Below are 21,809 nucleotides of genomic sequence, written 5' to 3'. Positions count from 1 at the left end.
CTGTGCCATGGATAACTTGTTATCCACCAGCACTCCCAGGTCCCTCTCCACAGGGCTGCTCTCCAGCAGATCCCCTCCCAGCCTGGACTGGTGCAGTTTATTATTCCTCCCCAGGTGCAGGACCCTGCACTTGTCCTTGTTGAACCTCATCTGGTTCCTCTGTGCCCAGCTCTCCAGTCAGTCCAGGTCTCTCTGGGTGGCCACACAGCCTTCAGCTGTATCGGCCAAGCCTTCTAGCTTGGTATCATCAGCAAACTTGTTGAGCAGACTCTGTCCCCTCATCAATGTCACTGAGGAACATGTTGAACAGCACCAGACCCAGCACTGATTCCTGGTGGACTCTGCTAGTTACAGCTCTCCAGCTGGACCTGGCACCATTGATCACCACTCTTTGAACTCTGTCTTGTGACCAGTGCCTAATCCACCTCACTGTCTGCTCTTCCATCCCACACTTCCTGAGCTTGCTCACTAGGATGTCATGGGAGATGGTGTCAAAGGCCTTGCTAAGGGCAAGGTAGGCTATATCCTCTGGCCTCCCTGAATCTACCCATTCAGTTATGTCATTACAGAACGCTATCAAGTTAGTCAAGCATGATTTCCCCTTGATAAATCCATGCTGACTACTCCTGATAACCTCCTTCCCTTCCAAGTGCCTTGAGATGCCTTCCAGAAGGAGCTGCTCCATGATTTCCCAGGGATGGAGGTGAGGCTGACTGGTCAATAGTTTCCTGGAACCTCTTTCTTGCCCTTTTTGAAGACTGGAGTGACATTGGCTCTCCTCCAGGCCTCAGGCACCTTTCCTGTCTGCCACGATTTGGCAAAAATGATGCAGAGTGGCAGAGCAATAACCTCAGGCAGTTCTCTCAGCACCCATCAGGGCCTGTGGACTTGTGACTGTTCGATTTGTGTAACTGATCTCTAAGCCAGTCTGCAGTGACCAGTGGGGAGCATTCACTCCTCCAGGCTTCCTCTCCTTCATCCAGGGTCTGGAGTACATAGGGGAGTTCAGCCTTAGGTGTAAAGACTGAGGCAAAGAAGGTATTCAGCAACTCTGCCTTCTCTGCATTCTCAGTTATCAGGGCTGCCTCCTCATTCAGCAGTGGCCCCACACCTTCCTCATTCTTCCTTTTCCTACTGATGTATTTGAAGAAGCAGTGGGAATAGAACACAGTTTTAATTTACTGTGTCCGTAACACACCTGATTTTGTGGTGGTGAGATCCTGACATGAGCAAATAAAGAAACAGGACAAGTAAATCTATTGGAGATAGAATTGATCTTGGTTGAGGTAACTCACCATGGGTACTGTTTGAGAAGCAGTTAGCTACACTTAAAGCTCAGTGTAACATACACACTCCTGAGCTGAGGTCACTTGAGGGCAGATTGGGAGTTTTGGAGTGGCAGTGAAACCAGGCTCGCTGCCTTTTCTGAATATGCTGAACTGTCATCCAGTGTGTCTAAATGAAAACTGTTTTGCTGAGTTAAAATCAATTATTTGTTTTTGCTTTGGATGCTTTGCATTCTTGCTCACAGTTGGGTTGGTGTTATGTGAGAAGGGCAGGGTTGTGGGTTCAGACTCATAGACTCACTAGTTGTAGACATACTTTATCCAAGAAGTGAAACAGTCCAAAACCTCAGATCAGAAGATGAAGACATTTTTCAAACCCCAAACAAAGGCAATAAATGGAAATAACCATTAACTTTGTTAATTTTCACCCCTCCCACAATAAATCTCCAAAATCTTGGCTTTTATCGTAGATGGATAACACAATAGGCAACAGAGCGCACCAACATTACGCAAATACTTCATGTGCTATCAATTATCTTGGAAGCATTCATCATCTGAGTTGTGAAATGGTTTGACCTTTTTTTTTTAACAGAAAGTGTATGAAGAGGAGTGTTAGACTGACCTGCTCTTTCGCTTGTACTTAAGTATTTTTATAAGCAGTTTCAGAACACAGCAGTGAACTGGGCTCTCCTCTTGATGCCCAGCCCCCACGCCTTATCAAACCATGTGGAGTCAAACACAGTTCTGTTTTATCAGAGGGCAATAGAAATGAAGTGAGAAATAGGATGTAGCATGCTACTAAAAAGTGTTTGGTTGGTTGTTACCGAATCAATAGAATACATCTGCCCTGGTCTGAAATGCACTTAAATGGGAGCAGCATCACCATCCCTATGGATTAAACACTGCAGCATCTTTCAAGAGTTAAGTCAGCAAAGGAAACTTGTTTGTGGAAGTCCACACAATCCTGATAAGTTCACTGGGACTCCCATGAAAGCACTTCTCTGAGCTTCTCAGGCCCAATTATAAGTGATAGTGGTAAGTCAGAACTGCTTGTAACCTGTGAATATCTTAGTTTTTTCATAAACTGGCATCACAGGTGCACTGCTGAAGCCCATGTGGTTCAAGATCACACTTGAAAGGGTGTAGGTTGACTGCTGAAGCCTTACTTTGCACCCTGCCAAGCAGTTTTGAACCTGACTCTCCCTTAACTCAGTGCCTAATTCCACAGCAACCAGCCAGGCACTGCACCCGGCTGGGTGTAGGGGTTTAGCAAGCAGTAGCAGGACTGAGACCAAACAGCACCATAGACAAAACATCTTGTTTTATTATCAACTTCAGAGTTTATTAATTTATCAAACCAAGTCAAAGCGATACAACAAGTACATAAATAAGTACTGTAACAGATGTACATCCCATGAAGAGAATGAAAAACATGACACTGTGTATTTTGTTGCCTTAAGTGACCAGAAACTGGAAAAATGCAACACTGCATTTTACTAAATGATGCTTATGATTTTTTTTTCTTTTCTTAGAAAGTGTTTTTTATAAAATAAATACGCAATCTGGATTCCACCTGTCCTGTCACAAATACAAAAAGCAGATTGCTTCTTCTTAAAAAAAATCACAAACACTCTACACTTTCCATTTAGTCTTTTTCCACCAGCTACTGCTACGAACCGACGATGGCTGTGAGGTGAGAAATCAGCCGCTGATCTTCTCACCAGTTCGCTATAGTTCCTCAGAACCTCTTCCTTACATCATCTTCACCAAAGGAATAAGAATTATTTGTGACTTATTAGAACATTTATAATAAAATGTTGCACTTCTGCAGCAGTCTTAGGACCCCTTCAAACACCAGGACAAGATCTATGGAAGCAGCGTTTACAGTCTGTGGTACAGTGGTAGAACAGTTCACTTAGCTCACAGTGACTCAGGACTTCTAAGGGCAGGGTGGTAGTTATGCCTGTGTACCACAGCTGATATCAGGGCTACTAGGTGCCTGTGTTGATGTGTTGGCAGCAGGGCTGCAGGTGCCTCTGAGGAGAGCTGCAAAGGGTGAGGGGAAAAGGGTGAGGAACAACCCCAGACGCTGAGGGCCAGGCAGGAGGAGGGAAAAGGCTCCAGGCCCTGAGCTGAGACTCCTCTGTGGACCATGAAGGGACCCCAGGCATTTTCCCTCCCTGCAGGGAAGGCATGGAAAGAGACCTGCATGGTTCTTACTGATACTAAGTAAGAGTATTTAATTCTTACAAATCCACAGAGTTGCAGGAGCGGCTCCCTTTTTAGTGTGTTTTTCTGTTACGCAGGGGATGGTGCTGAGTGCTTGGTAGGAAGGGAGTTATTCCTAAATGTCACCTGCTGTCTGTCCAGGCTAGTGACAGTGGGGAGATTATATACAAGCAATACTGCTAAGGACCTGAGATCACCCTGAAACATTCTGCTTCAGCCTTCCCTCCACTTCTGTTCTCTCCATCTGCTCCTGTGTGGAGAGTCCTGCGTTGCCTCCTTCTGAAGCTGCCGGCAGCACAGGCAGGGCCTGGGCAGCATGAATAAGCCTGGCCCTGAAGCCTGCACCGCACAGAGAGGCTGCCAGGGTTTGAGGCTCAAGACAACGATCCCCTCAGGATGGTGAAACTGCCTGAAACGAGCGTTTGGCATTCAGCACTGAGCTCTGCCACACCTTCATGCCTTCAGAAAGGGGTACACCCTGCAGTGCTGTCCCTGGCAGAATGACAAACCTCAAAATCCTTGCTGTCACTGTTCATTTCACTCTCTCTGAAGACCCAGCCCCTGGCTCAAACCATTTTCGTAAAGCTTTGTTTCCTAGCATGTGTTTGAACAGCAGTAGAGTAGAAAATGGGAGCAAAAGCAGGCAGAGTCCCTTGCTTCTTGGCATTTAATCTAACGTCGCAGCTGTGAGGCAGTGCAGTATTTTTGGTGGCTCTTCAGAGAAAAGGTTTTTCGACTTGTACTTTTTCTGCAGATGAGAGCCACCTTTCTTAAGCACACTGTAGACATGCAACACCAAAGCTAACAGAATCTCTCAGGTTTGTTTTTCACAAACACAACCATTTTCACAGAGCTGCTATGTTCTCAAGGCTTGCTGTAGCTGTTCGGTGTTGGTTATGGGAGAGAGAAGTCCGTGAAGCATGAGAACTCAGAGGTCACCCTCAGAAAAACGCAGGAGATGAGGTTTGTTACAAATCCCAACAAATAAGTTAAGTGCTGTCACAGGTCTTGAAGAGTCACTAATCAGGAAGTTTAACCCTCTAGGTGTTTTTAAAGTCCTGCAGGTACTTCACCACCTTCTGCCACAACACTTTAGAAAGCACTTTATCAGCTAGGACCACGTGTTAATAGGGCCCAGAAGAATACAGTTATTAAGGCTGTGACTGGAAGCTAATACTTCACATTTTGTAGAGAAGTGGGTGGAGGAAACAGTGAAAACCACTTAAAAGCGAACATTTGCTCAAATTGCTACAAAAATACAGTGACTGCCACTAACACCTGCTGACCAGTTTATGGACTCAGTTTGCTGTACTACAAAACATCATCTCAAAGGCAGGCTGCTTAGGAATTTGTTAGTTCAAATCTGTTTATGTCTCCAACACAAGTATTGAATCACTTGTATTTTTCCTCCACTACCAAAAAACTTCTGTGAGTTATTTCAACACCAGAAATTCTATAAATTCAGTGCAGGCAGTAATGCTCTCCATAGCTCCTGCACTTTCATTAAGTGTCCTTCTTTTCATTAGTTTGAATAACGTGCCAAATAATAATAATAAAAATGTTCTCTTCTCTCATTTTCACTTGTAAAGCAATGCAACTCTGGGAAAGTACACTCTCTCTTTCTCCTTCCCCCACCAGTAATACAGAGCCTCCTAGTCTTTTGGAGGAGATATTTGAACGGTTGACACAGACCACTACACATAAAGCAGCAAATTTGCTGTGCATGATGTGAATAATTACTGCATTATAGTTTTGGTTTTTAGGGCAACTGTTGACTTAAGCAAAACAAGCCTGCAGTCCAGCTGCAGATCCAAGTTTTCATAAGTTTTCTTGTGTTTCTCCCTCCAGTGCTGTCTCCCTTAACAGTGACCCTTTTCAGACTTTTCAAGGTACAAAACCTTCACCAAGTCCTCAAGCTCAGTCCTGCACACTCTGCTTTCACACATTTGGCTGATCTGAGCTTCTCCCTCGCTAAATATTTTCCACTGGCCTGAAAACAAAAACACAAAGGAGACAGGTACTCAGAAAAGGGCATAGGGAAATGCAAAGATGTTTACAAGCACTCTGCCGACCCCAATGGTCAAAGAGAGAATGTCCAGTCCTCCCACAGAAAATATCCAGAGTATCTTACATTCATGTAATGTGTTGCATGCAAAATGACTTTGTTAAAAATAATAAACAAAGACCAGAATATTATTATTTTCTTTAATGAAGCAGTACTGTAAGTTGACCTTATTTATCCAGCCACATGTGACGTTAGATATTTTGCTTTCTGACAGGTTGATGTGAAAATTTAACTCTGAATGTAAACCAAAATATTTAAAAGTTGGGAAGCAACAAGTCTAAATGTTTCATGCACTGTAAACTCTGTCTACCTGTGCATAATACAAACTCTGTTTGCTGGATATTAGTATTTCTAATATTTTTTAATAGTGGTAGAAATGCCTGCTGTCCTGATAACTAAAATACTGTATTAGAGAGAACAATTATAAACTTATGGAAGGCTGACAGCAAAAATGTAGGCAACTTTCAATATGAAAAGGTGTCTGCTTCATACCAAGGCTGTATTATCAAGCATATGTTATTCCCAGGAAAAATACCTCCCTGGCCTAACTGGGGACCTCAGAAAAAATGTCAACTTGTAATGTGAAAGAACTGGGAACTAAAAATGTCTGTAGCTTAATTCAACTAAAATTAAGTGTCACGTCCCAAGCTAGATAAAATACAAAAAAAGAAATGTAATCCAGAGTGAGAAAAGAAATAGACATCCTTTCAAAAGGCAGGTTTTAATAGTGAAGATACTGCTAAGAACATAGGGAAGGCTTCTTCCAAATGTTAACACATCTGTGCGTAGGAGAACTTTCATAATCTCTTTTTTTTTTCCCTTCTAAATGGCTAAAAAATTGGGGTAACTCTGCAGGTTACTTAAATCTGAATTGCTCTGCTGTGCTAACACCAATTGTATTTCAGGCATGGTAGCATGGGCAGAAAACAGCCAATAGTGTATTTAAATAAAATACAGGAGACTAAGACAGAATGGACATGAACTACAGATGTATTTCAAATTGCTGTGTTTTCATACTGGGAACAGGTACTGGAGGAAAAATGATAGCTTGTTTGATTGTGTTGAGTAAACCAGTATTTTTTTCAAGGCTATGATTATATGGAGAATAGAAACCTGAGGAGGTCAGAATTTTACTTACTAGGAGTTGTCCTTGTTATCTGCTTGAAGTAAGGAAGCTCTTCAAATTCTCTCTTGGACATTTTTTCTACATAGAAGTGACGCAGAATCCCTTCAGCAAAGAAATGAGAAGTGCATGTTACAGGAAATGTACTTGTTTTTTTCACCCTGGGTTGTTTCCTTCCTTTATGTACAACTACTGCCATGTTGAACCACCTTGTGAAATCATCCTTACCAATTACATGGATTTTCAGCCTATTCTTTTCCATTGTCTGCCATCCCCCTGTTTCTTGCTACCTCCCCAGCCCCACCCAGGTTGCCATCCCCCATGTAAATATTTCTGTGGATTTACAACTGCAGAGAGTTTGTGAGGAGTGTAAGAATTAGCCAATTCTTTTCCTGCACAGCTGAACCCTCTTTTAGTGTGAGTAAATCTAAGATTACAACAGAAGCCAAAATCCCAGTGTCTTGGAGGAAGACAGTATCATTGTGCAGTCAGATTACCATTTTGCCTGTCATGAGCTAGTAGGCAGCATAACTGCCAAATCATCCAAAGACCTTGTGGCTTCCTGAATGCAGACAGTAGTTATTAACTGCCTCTTTGACCCTTCTGTTCGTGCTTTGGGCTTAGCTTAGTGCTTTACAGTGCATCCTAGAGATGTATTGTTATCATGTAAAGGAATGCACTACCTGAAGTTTTCCTGTGAGGTTCACATGCTTTTTGCTTAAAGCAGGTTAAGCAGAGAGTCTGGAGATAATGTTTATTATACTGAAAGTTCAGAATTTGCATTAGTGCTTGGGTTTACAAATGCTTTTCTATTTATTCCTAATTTTACCAATTAGTCTAGCAAAAGATTTTGTTTCCACCCTTAACAAGTTTTTTTTCCCCATATTCTAGGCCGTCATGAGGGTAACACCACTAGGGCAGATAGGGCAGACTGATTTCAATGGAAAGCTTTTGTCCATCCTAAGCAAGATCTTCCAGGCACTTGATTTCAATCCTGCTACTCATTTCTCTGCAGTAAATTACACAGGGTAGTACTAACAACGTGTTGGTTGTAGTGCTTTTGCTCATCATGAAAGGTAGGAGTGTGCAGAAACAGAGGTTTGTGTTCTTAATGGGTTTTGTACAGCAAACTTAAGTATGTTGGAACTGGCTACAGAGCCAGAAGGGTGCCTGGATTTGCAAACTGTCCTGGGATTTCAATGGGAAATGATACACTCTTCAAAGAAAGAACTCACCCAACTCACCTTTTCTAATTGTCCATACATGTATTTCTATTTGAGGTGGTTTTTCAGTCTCTACTGCAATCTTTCTGATGGTTTCTCCTTCCTCTGTGAAAATGGACTCATAGACAGGAAAGGTCTCTTTCCCACAGAAGTAATCTTTGTTATCAAAGGTCTGACTTGGCACTTCTTCTGTTTAAAAAAAAGACCAAAACATATACTGCAGCTGTAATCAGGTCCTCCAGAACTTACTTGGCATCAATAGCTGTGCAGATCTAGTTTAGCTTTATTTGTATGGCCTCTCAGATCCATCCACAGCTAAGCTGCAGATTGTTCTATTCTGCTGGGTTATGATGTCTACAGTGGCAAAATACTATTTGTATTTATAACCCAATTTCATATAGAAATGAGCTGTGCAAAACCGTCTGTCTCCAAGACACTCCCTCCTCCCTCATTTCTAACCTCTTGTCCACTTTTCAAGCATACATGAAATAAGAGTAGAAGTCTCAGAGCTAAGTAACTGAATGAAAATCAGTGGTTGGACTGTGAAGAGGCCCAAATTAATGCACTGCTGGGGAAAAAGGCAGGCAGAACCTGCAAGGTTTGCATTTTGCTCAACAGCAGCCAGGGCACGCCTGGCTAGCCACAATGCACATTATCTCTTGCCCACTTGGAAAAGTTGTAGAGCATTTAAGTAGAAATTTCAATTATTCTGTTGGTAACTAGAAGTTGGACAAGAAAGTGAGAGAGAGGATGCCACTCAGAAACTCGGACTGCTGTTCGTGGGAAAGCCTAATAATTAACACATCTCCACAGGTATAAGACAGACTGCAGGAGAAGCTTCACCTTTCTTTAAAATGGCACACAGACCCTCAAAGAAAAGGGACAGAAACTTTCTTTGAGCTATTCTGTTTTCTCTTGAAGCCTGTTAGCCAGGTTTTGCTGACTGTGTTTGTCTCAACTGAGTCAAATAAAGGCTGTGTATCTCTGATTCACAAGTATCCAAAAGGGTCTAGAGGCATACCTCTTGCCTGCTTGCTGCCACTGCATTGTGCTTGTTCCCAGTAAGTGTGCATTGCGTGAAGGATTTCTAAATACAAATGAACAACTCATTTCCTCAAAGTATTTTTGCCCAATGCACCTCCAAACAAACGTAGAAATGGGTCATACAGATTAGAAGTTTAAAGGCACAGCAGGGAACTGGACACTCCTTTACCCTTTATATCATATGCAATATGGCTGGTCATTTGCAAACCATCAACAGATTCACATTAGCAGAAGCTTCACTAGCTGCAGGCACTGATTTTAGGGACTAATGTCTATGTACATTTTATTATTACTGTAGCACAGAAACAATGCTAGGTTTGTAGTAAATTAGTACTTATTTAAGGATTAAGTAAAATAGCTGGCACAAATCAATTTACAATCAGGGCTTTTGAATCCTTCTGGTACATTTCAGAAAGAAGAAATGGTATTAATGCAAATTTCACATTCTAGAAAATGATTTGAAGGTTCTGTGAGCACTGCAGTCAGGGAAATCTTTTAACAGTAATGAACTTTCTGTGTATGCTTCTGTAATAATTCTCTTTGGACATCAGTGTCAGGAAGTCATGCTAACAGGAGAGATAAGGGCTGGGCAGAACACGTGCCACCAGCAGCAAGCCTCTCAGCTGAGGAACAGTAGTGAATAGCCTGTCTCACACAGAAACCCCTGTACACACATTGGCCCAACTTGCACAGCTATTGCTGTTTTCATCAGATCTTTGTGTGACCAGGTGGCCTGAGCCAAGCCCCTTAACATGCACAGCAAAAAGGTGGTCTGTGATCAACTTTGTTTTACCTGGGCAGACTTTACAGCATTTTCCTTCTACTTTCTGAGGGTATTTGCAGGGATATTGTTCTGGACAATGAATTTTCTTACATTCTTGTTTGGTGATGTTGCAGGTGCACAACACACACTCTACAATTCCAAAGGCCCGGAGATTAGGATGCCAAGATTCACCATGTGAATACGTTTTGCCATTTGAAACACAAACTACAAAACAACAAGAGGTACAAAGTTAATTTGACTAATGCCTATTTTCAAATACTGTCTCTTTGCTTAGTGTCTCTGGCCCATTTCTCTGCTTGTTAACTTTAACTCGAGTTGCACTACTTAAAATGAGTTTGAGCCTGTGATCATTCTCTTCTGTGCAGTTTTGCCTTGTTTCACACTCCTCTGACACTAGTGTCCATCACTCTTTGGAGGAGAACAGTGAAGGTGGCAAAGTCAAGTATTTGACTTGCTCCTGCCCAGTGCACGCATTTCAGTTATGCATCACTAAGCAGATTATAAAACTCACTCCTTCTCCTCTTCATCTCAGTCCACATACAGGACACAGCCTGTTACACTGGCTCTGGCTTCTAGAACAGAATTGCAGATGACAGGACCATGCCATTTGCTCCTGAGCCATCTGCACAACTTTTCTTACCACCGGCTGAAAATGGCATTTGCTGTGAGAGCCCTGCTAGCAGTGGGATGCGTTAGTGTCACCTGGGGCTTTTACAGCTTTTGCATGAGAGTTCCTTTTACACAGCACACAGGACAAAGCAAGGGAACACTGCCAAATGAAGTTCAATGTCCTTTATGGAAATATATATATCTATAGGTACATAGAGACATTTGGCTTTTGGAATCACAAGAAAGCATTTATAAGACACAGCAGGGCATACATAAGACTGAAACTCCCTTCCAATAGCATCTAAACACTTCAGAATATGTATCCATCAGTGCCCTTGGGAGACAGAGAAATACAGTTGACAGGAGGAGAGTGGAAAAATCCATGTCTGGTGGAAGCCAGTTTGGGTCACCCAGCAGTTAATAGGAATTATATCACTTTACACCATGTTTGCATTTGTCCTATAAACCTTACTTCTTTCTTTTAAAACATTTCATAAACACAAAGAAAAATGCAAACTAATCCTAACAAGGTGAAAGAAAGGGCACTGCCTGATTTCTAAAAGCAACTAAAGCGAAGCTGGGCTGTGTTGTAAATATTTCCAATTCTTTTAATATGCCATCATTTTTATTAATGCTTTTATTTGTAAAATATGTTCTTTTTTTGCCTGTAACTTTCAAAAGCAATTTAATTTTTATCTGTAATCTGAAATTTACATCTAACTGGTACCAGATGTGACCAACTGGCTTATACTGTACTGAGTTACTGAGATTTATGGGGAGTGTTTTTTGCCATGTATTGTCTTTCAGGGGGTTATGCTATCATTTTGTTTGTAATTTGCTACTTTTTAACTCTTTCTTATGACACACTTTTATTTTAGAGGTAGGTACCATTTTTGTTTCTCAAATAAAAGCAAGTGTTATCTGTATGCTAACATATAAATGAGAGAACTGGTAAGTGCTCATCAGGCCTCTTATGTGTTTGAATATTATTATTATCAGTTACATTTATGCTTATATGGATTTATTTTTCCCAGCTAGAGTTCTCCAGATCCTTTATGGACATAAATATTTCATGATATTTCCCTGACAGTGGAAGGGATAATACGAGACATTGTGTAGATACATATTCTCTCTGGTTTAAGGAAGGAGATGAAGCCTCCAGTTGAAGCCAAAGCATGGCAAATAACTTCTGGTTCCCTGATGCCCTGGTTTTAGTGCTCTGTCTGTTTCAAATGATAGATCTGTATCCATGCAACTGCATGGTGTTTGCATGTCAGGAGAGGTTTGGGGTTGTTTTAACTTGTTAAAATGCATCTCAAGGGGCTTGTGCATTAATTAGTAAAACACTTGTTAACAAGAACAAAGGAAGATACATGGTCAGCACTCCATTTCCATCAGGGGGATCTCTCAGACACTCTCCTAGCAGTGAGTGTCTGAAGTTGAGGCAGTTACTATATAATGCATCCAGAAATATGCTGTTCATCTCTATGCCCTTTATTTGCTGAAACAAATCAGTTAGAAATTGCTTTGATGATGTCTTCTTGTGTGAATTACATGTCAAAGATATTGCATGGCATAGAGATTCCTGCTCCTAGAGTCAGCATCAAACACTGGCATGATCTGAATGTTTTTTCATGCTTGTTCAGGTGGATAATAAAGATCCTATGGCCAACATTCCTTCTGTTAGTTAATACCTTAAAAGATTAGTTGGCCCTAATACAAGGGCTTTTAACTCTTTGTGGGGAGTTTCTAAGTGCACTCTGATGGGTATTTGTGGATAGATGCTCTCCTGAACATGCATTTTTACGGCTATTTCCTTCATGTTTTCTTACCTCAGTTGCTGCAGCAGTCTGCTCACTGAGGTACACCCACTGTGAGAACTAAGCATCTTGCAATTTTTAGTGCACAAAAATTGCTGTCCCACTGACTGGAGAACTGGTATCTTCCCTCTGGTTTTGTCCTTCTTGTAATGCAGCAGGAATATGGCTTAGTCATGTTTGGATAAGGCTTGCCATATGGGCTCAAAGTTCTGCTGTTCCTGTAATGGTCCCATCGGAAGGCACTTAGAGGATTCTTAGAGTGAGATTCATTACCTTGGTTACCTTTGGCTCTTTGCAGATCAGACATCCAGTATAAGCTAATTTCCTGCCCTGCTTCAATACTAATCACGGAGGAGGAAAACCTCCTCTTGCATGCCACTGTCTCAGACAACCAGCCTAAGTTGTAGGAAATGATATTATCTGTCTTGAGAATAATTTGCTAATAAGCCTTGGAGACAGAAAAAAATCTTGATACTATGTAAAGCCTTATGGTAAGAGATCTGTGGGGCAGTTTAAACATGCACCAATTGCAAGTAGCAAAGTTACAAAATGGGGCACTGTGGAAGAAAATAACCACAAGCAATTCTCTGCTGGGTAAGTCACTGTCTGAACGAGTTAGTGAATCTAAATGGTGGTGTCCTTTGTGGCACAGTGTGCTCATTTCCCTGGTGACTGCTGCATGTGTTCTAAGAGTTACTTAGCACAATATCATACAGTAATTCAAGAAAGCAACACAATCTGTGGTGCCTCTGCAGAGTGAAATGCATGGCTCTATCTGCAGGCACCACTGACCTCAGTCAAGAGCTGATTTTGTATCCTTAATAGCTTAATGCTGTTTCTGTCCCTGATTTGCATTGGGTCTATTGGTACCAGTCCTACGTTCTGTTGGAAGTTTTGAGAAGTCCTTTTTTGCTACAAGTGATTTGATTCCTTACCCAGAGATATACTATAAGAAGTATTTGTCTTTACCTCGTCCATGCTTATGCTTGTTGTTGATGACAATCTGTACTATTGTTCCTGAAGCTTGCTGGGGATCTGGTAGGACTCCACGATTACTCCTGGCATTGGGAAATCGTGGAATGTTGACTACCTGCCTTGCTGAGCTGGGTGACAGGTCATAGTGGGAGCGATGGTATGAGTGTCTCTGTTTTGAGGCAGAAAGAGAGCAGGAAAGTAAAAGTCTCATTCCAGTGAACACGAGGAAAGAGGCTGTACTAGAGGCTGAACACAGTGAGAATAGTGTTACCACTATCATCAAACATAATTAAATGAATACATTTGATGCATTAATAAATGATCCTACAGTCAGTAAAGGCCACTGAGGTTTCACAGATAGTTAATGTGGTAACAGTCATTTACACATATACAGCCATGGCTCGCTCAGCAGACAATGTCAGTGTAGGTGTCTTTATCTAACTTGATCATCTGAAGTCCTTAAAAAAGTCAATGTACAGAGAGGCAGTTTTAGAACCTGACCTGTTAAGGATCTTAGTATCATGAGGAGATGAATCACCACCCAGAAGGGGCTATTTGCCTCCATGTGTAAAAAACAGTGTTCACAATTAGCTACCTGCTTCCCTGGTCTCTATTCTAAGACTACTTGAGAAGAATTTGGAGCCTGTTCAGTTTGCTTCATCAAAGCTGTTTTCTACTAGGGCTCCAGTGGCAGAGCATATCCAAAATGACTGTCCAGCTTCTTTCCTGCTTGCAGCTTTAAGGCGTTAAGGGTCAGCCTTGCACAGATGGAGCAGAACCTTACTAAACTCTGTCTCACAGACCGAGAAGCCTCATTTTATTTGCAAATGAAAGTACTAGTAGTAGAGTGCCACATATTTTACAGAGAAAGAAACCACTGATTGCTTTCAGGGAATTAATTTACAAAATACCCATGGACATGAAGGAAGTGTATATTACATCAGTTACTTTATAAAGGCTGATTCTTCTCACTCATCCAAAGACCTATTGGTTAACACACCTAGATAGTGCACCTAACACTTAAAAGCTTTTCATGGTCTCTTCAAATGGTGTTATAATCTCTTGAGAGTAAGTTGTTAAGAGTTAGTATTGGCCCCAGAGGTAGTGAAGACCCTAAAGTAAATATATACGTCTGTATGTTTGCAGTTACATTTTAGATTTGGGTGTGCTTGCAGAGCACAGGAAAGGCTGTTGGGTTTTATTCTTATGGAGCATATACAATCAAAAGCAAGTCCAGAGCCCACAGGAGCTCATGGGATTTTGTAATTCAGCCTTATTCGTGAATTCAGGTTGAGTTTATTAAGAGGTGTACAGAAGTGGAAGAAACCTATTTTGAGCTAGATTCACAGAACCCAGGATGAAGCAGTAGATATTCAGACCTCTTTTCATCCTTTGATCTTTTTTTCCCTAGGGCACACACTGCACAGCAGGAAAATGTGTCTTTAAATTGTAGATCAGACTTACGGCCTCCCTGTTGGCTGGCTGCCGGAAGATATCTCCATCAGAATGCTCCCACGACAATTCTCCATCTCCTGTACATGAAGCAGAGCAGTATCAGTTAGGGGAGGGAAATTGTGCAGTACTTTGGGAGATACTTAGGGAAAAAGCCTCATGCAGCTTTACAATTAAATTTAGGGTGGATTTACAGTCCATAGTCTGACCTTATCATACCAGACTCTGTAGAGACTAAAAAGGAGATCCCTTCTCAAATGTTATGCAAACTCAGGATGAAGACTTATCAGATTTATGAGGCTTAATGATACTATGGACAAGGGAACTTCCAGCAACCATTTGCTATTTGATCTCAGGCAAAGGTGAGATGTGACTTTGCTTAGCTCCCACAGAGCAGCTAAATTGTGTGACCTCCGATCTACTGTGGGCTGAGACCTCAAGTACAGTGCTGCAGTTGCTCAGCTGACACATAACTTGGCTGAGAACTGAACTGTGAGTCAGCTCTAAGTGTAGCCACTAATAAACAGCACTGTATTAAACACATCAAGAAAAAGTAAGCCATCTTTTGTGCTGCTCGTTTCCTGTCCCCGTATCTAGATCGTGCTTTCATCTTTGTCAAAGACAGACTGTTCCATACTTCTGTGATGCAGAACAAATGCTTCCAAGAATCAATGCACAAGGCTTGTGGAGCCAGGCTCTGGTTCCTCATAGCTAAATATGTGATTTATGGAAAAAAGAAACCCTCCATTTCTATTTCTATTCAGGAGCAGTGTCCAGTTGGGTTTTTATTGTCATTTGGTTTTTTTTACAGACAACCTCATAAATACAGAGGTAACTAAGAATAAGCTATAGTGGAAATCATAGCAGGGAAAATCTGGTGAGGCTATAGAGATAATGCAGTTTTAAGAAGTTTTTAGAGCTGTGTTTAGATGTGTTCCTTGGTAAGACAAGCAGTGGGACCTGGTTCTTGGAAAACTTGCACAAAAACAAGGGAAATCATTTATTGCGGAGCTGAGCTTGGAAATTATCCCAGTCTTGGAATTCAGATACAGGTACAGATAAAACTGCTTTGTTAGCGACTCAAAGATGTGTCAAGCACTGCACTGGGATGCAGAGCAGTGCCACCACATTGGGAGCCTTACATTAATGGCATTGATTATGGGCTTGTGTCCTCAAAACAAGGGAGCTGCTGCAGCAGTAGTAGTGAGTGACACAGACCTGGGAGAACCATGGTGCTGATGCAGGCATGCCACCACTTCTGGAGTTAACTTATTCAAATTTAACTTGGTCAGATCCAGCATGGATCCATTGTCTTAGTGCATAACATGTATTAGCATTTTACCTTTATCCAGTTTATGAGAACCTTCCCCTGAACTTAAGTAGATCCCGACACAAATTGCCATCTGAACCTTAGTGTTTTGAGCCTTCTCTAGTCAGTAGTAATGAATAGGAAAATCAGTACATTTTAATAGATTAAAATATTTGGCCATGCAGGGAGCAGAAACTGACTCACAGTTTCTTCCTCATGAGCTGTGCTAAGTCTTGTTTAGGTTTGCACTTCATAAGAATGACAGTGGGGAGATAAACCAGCTTGTGCCATACTGAAAAGGACAGAGTTATTATGAGATAAATGATGATTTTAAAATAAGAGTAGTAGTAGAATGCATTAAAAACCCCTGTGTCAGTGGAGGCACTGGGTTGTCTCTACTGCATAAACTGATTTAAAATCACCTCTCATATGGAATGAACTTGCTTCTTATAATCACTCTGGCTGAAGTGACTGATTTCTCCAGTGCAAGGTTTGTATGCAGCACAGCTACATCTGACACTGCACTTTAAAAGTCAGTTTGATTTTTGTAACTAGAAGAGGTTGGTTTGAAATGCAGCTCAAGAAATGATCAGTGAACTGATGTCAGGAATAGGGTGATTACCAAGGATTTACTTTGACTGTGTATTACATTTAAAACAGCATGTCACTGAACTTCACCTTGGGAAGCCAGGACTATCATCTTGCCTGCCTGAGACCAGAAAGCTTTATAAGCAGCTTGCCTGGCAGTATGTCTCAAGACTTATAAAGATACTCTGGAGTAACAGAGCAACGAAGCACAGAACGAAGAACAATCCTCATGCAAAGGAGTGCTGCACAGGGATCCTCATCCTTGCGCTATCTGAGCTGATGTGTTTAAGCAGCACACAGGCGAAAGATTAGTTCAGGTCCTCCGTGGTGCCACACTTCATTTAATTACCACTGCATCTCCACAGGTTAAGTAACTTAGCTTGCTGCACTGACAGGATGACACAGCTGCTACCCAGGAACTTAGTCCTTCAGCATGTGCTGCACTCTCTCTGCATCAGACAAGCAGAATTGTGGAAGGAGATATAGCTGCACAAAGTCGTACCCATGGGTACTTTTAAGTACTTATCTTCATCTTTGAGATCTGGCCATAGGTGTTTAGATAGCCTAGAAGAAGCAACTGAAATGGCACAATGCTAATAGTGAGATAAAACACATGTACAAATTCTCAGACATTTAAAGGGGCTTTTAGGCAGACATTTAAGTAGGCATTCAGAAAGCCTGGAAAGACCCCTAGAATCAAGATGCATGTGTGTACAAGATCTAAAATGCAATTGCTAGTAAAATATTGAGGTCACCTTAGTATGGACTGACACCCGATTTAAACTGCAGTAATTTGCCTTGCCCCCTGAATTGGAATTGCTGTGTCTTGCGTAATTGGAACAAGTCTGGTAACCTGTCAGACTGAAGCTTTTCTTTTACTGCTGAAGCTCTTCTGCCTAGAGCAGCTTTGATTTACCTCATTGTGGGGATGCAACTTTATCATCAGTGCATCATCTCCCTGCTTCAGTTTAGGAGAACAAAGGTAGCAATGTCATCCTGCTAGAATTTGAGGTTCAATTTCCCAACATGCACTGGATTTAAGTACATGGGAAACCTGCAGACTGCAGGCTGTCCTGAGTGACAGTGCTTGTGCACAGATAGGGCAAGGAGTACATTCAGAGCCTGTCCTTCTGTGGTGGTACCCAAACTTACCTCTGCAAACTGGACAGCAGGACTCTGGAACAGACACTGGGAAAGAGCATGTTAATTTAGGACATGTCTTCAGCCCACAGTACACATTTCCTTCCTGCCAGTCAAACACAAGGAGAACTTAGTCACTGATTTGCAATTCTCATGGGCATACTTAAACCTAGCATGTGTGTTTATATAAATGCCACTCTCATATGCAGAGTGTCAGAGCAATGAAAAATCTGCACTGCTTTTTCAGAATTTGTTGTGGCACAGAGGAAAGTCCCTCTCTTTTATAAGAATAGGGGGAGTGGGAAGAGATAAAAGTGTGGGGAGAGAACTGCAGTTATTGTAGGCTGTTGGTACTAAGATCATCCAGTGCAAATTCTGCCCACTGCTCTTCCTCTGTTGTGCCGTACCACAAACTGGAGGAATAGCTTAGCAGAAACTGTAAGTTATAAAGTCTGCTCAGTACTTGCCCTGTTAAATTTGTAGGTAATGTAGAATGCAAAGATGACTTGATAAGAGGAGGTCTGGAGTTGCCAATACTTGATACTGAAAAGCTGGCTGGCTTGAGAGGGATACTTGGATTCAGACACTAGCTCTGAGTAGTCATTGGATGACTGATCAAACATACTGGATTTGAACTTAGGACATCTCAGGAATGGCTCTGTGGCCCAGAGCTGTCCATTCCCAGCCTGTGCAATCTTAACTTATCAGTTCAGTCCAAATGAATTCAGTTTCAGTCAGTGACTTAGTGCCACATTTTCCAGACAGGTTGAAGTGAAATATTCTGTACGTACGAAGTGGCAACATTTTACCTGCTGCCTTGGCACTATAAGCTCACTCACAGCCAGTGAGCAGGTTAAGTTTTGTCAACTGTATTTGAGTAGGAGGTCACTTGGCACTTCCTGGATGCTGCAAACTGTCTCTGAGCACTCTCATGAGTTTCTGCATGAGTTCTCAGTTCCCAACCCCTGCTATACATTCCCTATATTTCAGTGCCTTGTATTCTAGAAAGGAGAAATAAAGCATAGGAGGAGCAGGATTCTGTCAAATGATGTTACTTACTGAGCAGCTGCACTGGGCACACTGGTTTGCTTGCCTGTTTTGGAAAAGCCCCTCTGCCACAAACATTTCACCATGATGGTAGGTGGTGCCATTGTATTCACAGGATTTCCCAGTGATCTTGCTGCTTACTGAGAACAGGGAGTCCTCTGGAAGCAATGGGAAAGGAACGCTTCATGCAAATATTCTTGACAATACACAGTATCACAAATATAGGGCAGAAGAACCTTCCCTCCTCCCTCATTTCTCTATTAGACAAGGACAAGCTTTGTCATGTTATGAAGTAGAAGAGATACTCTCATGCTCCTATTTTGCTGAACTCAGTAATTCACACTTTGACTTGACTGTCCCAGATAATCTTATGACGTTGATGATCAATTGCAACGCCAGCACTGATGGCCATGTTTCATGCTATTGGCTTTCCTTTTGCTCTGCCTGCTGCAGCTTTTGGTATTAGGATAGACAGGTGCAGTTTTCTGCCCACCTGTTCCATTTACATGACTTTTTCATGCTTCAGTGTAGAAAGCATCAGATGCTGCATACAAACACATTCCCACTATCAACAGTACTGTTCTAGCATGCTTTCCCCTTAGTGCTAGTATAATTTTAGTAATGATTTGAAATGCTGCAGCTTACAGAAGACAGTGCTGCAAGTTGACAGGTCATGTCATAGAGCATGCATGACTCTATGGCATCCACAGCCACAAACCTGCTGACAGAGGATCAGAGATACTGGTGGTGTAACCGGGTCAAGAAAATGATGCACTTCTTCCTAGTGGCCTTTACATTTCATTGCTACTGTTTTCAAAATGGGCAAAACTTGTCAAAGAACAGTTCCAATAGCTGCCCAAAAGCTGATTTTTCTCTGACATACATTTAAACATCAATGTGCAAGTAAGTGCAAGACAAGTCTTAATTTGATATTGAAACCTCCTGTTTCAACTCCAAAGCACCTCAAGTTCAGCACCAGATGGGTTAAATATTTCTGTAAGACACAAAGCTATCCATACCTCATGGTAAAGCATCGCCTAGATTAACTCTTAGCAGTTGATAAAATGTGCAGAGGGATTGCACTTTACCCGTGCAATCTAAGTCACTTGATACCTATTGGGCAGTGAATCTGGAACTCTACAATTACATTCACATGAACCTAGCATCTCAACATGGGGAAAACATTTCAAACAAGAGCTCTGTGAAGTAACAGTGAAGTGTTTGTTCTCTGGAGCCTGAATCACTGCAAATTTCTAGGAATGCAGCTGAAATTTCATTCAATGGGTTTGGGTTTTTATATAAAAGAAACTTGACCTGAAAATTCGGGTTTTGCTGTAGCCCCTTTAATTATCCATCAGATAAACCTGGGGAGATTTTTGTGAAACTGTGCCACAACAGAATGCACATTTTTCATCTGAGAGCTCAAGCAGTTTTCTGCTGGAATGCACTGGCAGTGAAGAATGACATTCAGAGTTTTCCATAAAAACTTCTATTTACTTACATTGGTCCATGAGATACTAATAATATTTGGAATGGTAAATGTCAAGTCTGTCTGTGGAACATATATGTACCACAGCATTTGAGAGCGAGTGGGTCAGCAGAGAACATTCTGTAGGAGAATGGCAGAAGTTAGCCATTTAGGATTCCTTGCCCGACATTTCACTCTCTTCAAGAGCCAGACATGGTACTTGCACTTCCTCCTTTGAAGCACCAAATGCATCATTATTTCAGTGCAATCAAGAGTGTCTAATGATACCTTTCCAAACTCTTCTCAATAGTACAGTGCTCTCACAACACCTGTGCTTGACAGAGAAATGCAATGCTGTTGACACTTTCTGTATGCTTTGCTAGCAATACACATTCTGGAATGGCAAGATAGATGTTCTAAAGAAGACACGTGGCTTTGAAAGTCATCAGCAAAAGATTCAAGTGACAAACTCAGCTACTGTCTTATTAGGCACAAATATTGTAAAACATGAATACAGAGGTACTTCTTAGAACTGTGCCACCTTCCATAACTTCTGTCACTATAGTTTTTCAGCTCTCCAAGAGTCACTGCATGGAAAGCAGACAAGGAGATTGCCAAACCCTTAGTTATCTTATCCTCTTGCCACTTGGGCAACTGGAAGAGCAGCAGAACTGAAAAGAAATGAAAATAAAAGGAGAAATTAAAGGAGAATACAGATGATTCTTGCCTGGATATGAAGCCCTGCTCATGTAGCCACTGCAGGACATTGCTGCAATCATGCGAGATGCCTGGCCAAAAGAAGTATTTTGCTGCTGGTCTGACATTTTCAATGACCACTATTTGAATGACTCATTGTGACCCTTCAGAGTACTAGATGCAGAGAGTAAATTTTACTGCACTTTCACCTTGGTATATGCCACTTTGCTTGGATCATTATGAAATCATTTAATGCCTTTAAACTGTGGCTTCTAAATAAGGGAAAGAAGATGGTGATATTTTTATTACTTTGAAAATGTCAGTGGAGAGCTGCAGTAGGTCATTGTTTTTGTCTACATTTAAGTTGATCATAGAAGCTGGCCTGTAACAGCTAAATCATAACATGAAGCCCAAAACACATGTACATCTGTCTGTCTCTGGAATATGGGATGCAATTGTATTGCTAGTGTGAAGTCTTATTTGGTGAAATAATTATCACAAAAGTCAGTTTCAATGACCTGCTTTAGGTCCTATACTGCACATACCTGTGCATATGACTATCTTCTAGCACATTAAGTGAATGAGGCTACTTGGTTGCTTAAAATAAGGCTTAGAAAAAAGTTTTCAGATCAAGATCATGTTACTGCTATTGCAAAAAGCTATATAGTGTCGTGTACGGGAGACAGCATACTGGAGAGCACGACTGATCCTCTCCAAACACAGCATCTGTCTAAGGCTGCAAGGAAGCTTTGTTTATACTGCATGTCTAAATATAACTTCTGTCTGGTGCAGCTTCTCCCTCCGTCTTTGCTAGTGTGTGACTGACTTTCTACAGCTAAGACTTGCCTTGGTTTCTTTTCTCATGCTCTTTAAATCACAGCTAATTAGAAGAGTTCAGACTCCCTCATGATACCATATTATCCTGTAGCATGTGAAATTAGAAGCATTGTG

General features: G+C 41.6%; 1 protein-coding gene across 1 annotated transcript in view; it reads right to left on the bottom strand.

Moving 5' to 3' along the window:
- Nucleotides 1–2,619: 2,619 nt before the first annotated feature.
- Nucleotides 2,620–21,809, bottom strand: part of CHRDL1 (chordin like 1) — a 43,432-nt gene continuing 24,242 nt past the window's right edge. The window contains exons 5-12 of the mRNA XM_064159420.1: nt 18,707–18,852; nt 17,660–17,753; nt 14,623–14,690; nt 13,153–13,327; nt 9,764–9,958; nt 7,948–8,115; nt 6,719–6,808; nt 2,620–5,505 (exon numbers count right to left, since the gene is read on the bottom strand). Coding sequence (XP_064015490.1) covers nt 5,375–5,505; nt 6,719–6,808; nt 7,948–8,115; nt 9,764–9,958; nt 13,153–13,327; nt 14,623–14,690; nt 17,660–17,753; nt 18,707–18,852 — 1,067 coding nt within the window. The 3' untranslated portion in view covers nt 2,620–5,374. The remainder of the gene's footprint in view (nt 5,506–6,718; nt 6,809–7,947; nt 8,116–9,763; nt 9,959–13,152; nt 13,328–14,622; nt 14,691–17,659; nt 17,754–18,706; nt 18,853–21,809) is intronic.

Source organism: Pogoniulus pusillus, chromosome 19 (assembly GCF_015220805.1).
Source record: "Pogoniulus pusillus isolate bPogPus1 chromosome 19, bPogPus1.pri, whole genome shotgun sequence".
NCBI lineage: Eukaryota > Metazoa > Chordata > Aves > Piciformes > Lybiidae > Pogoniulus > Pogoniulus pusillus.
The sequence above is the reverse complement of the archived record's forward strand: the minus strand, read 5'-3'. Positions and strand labels throughout refer to the sequence as shown.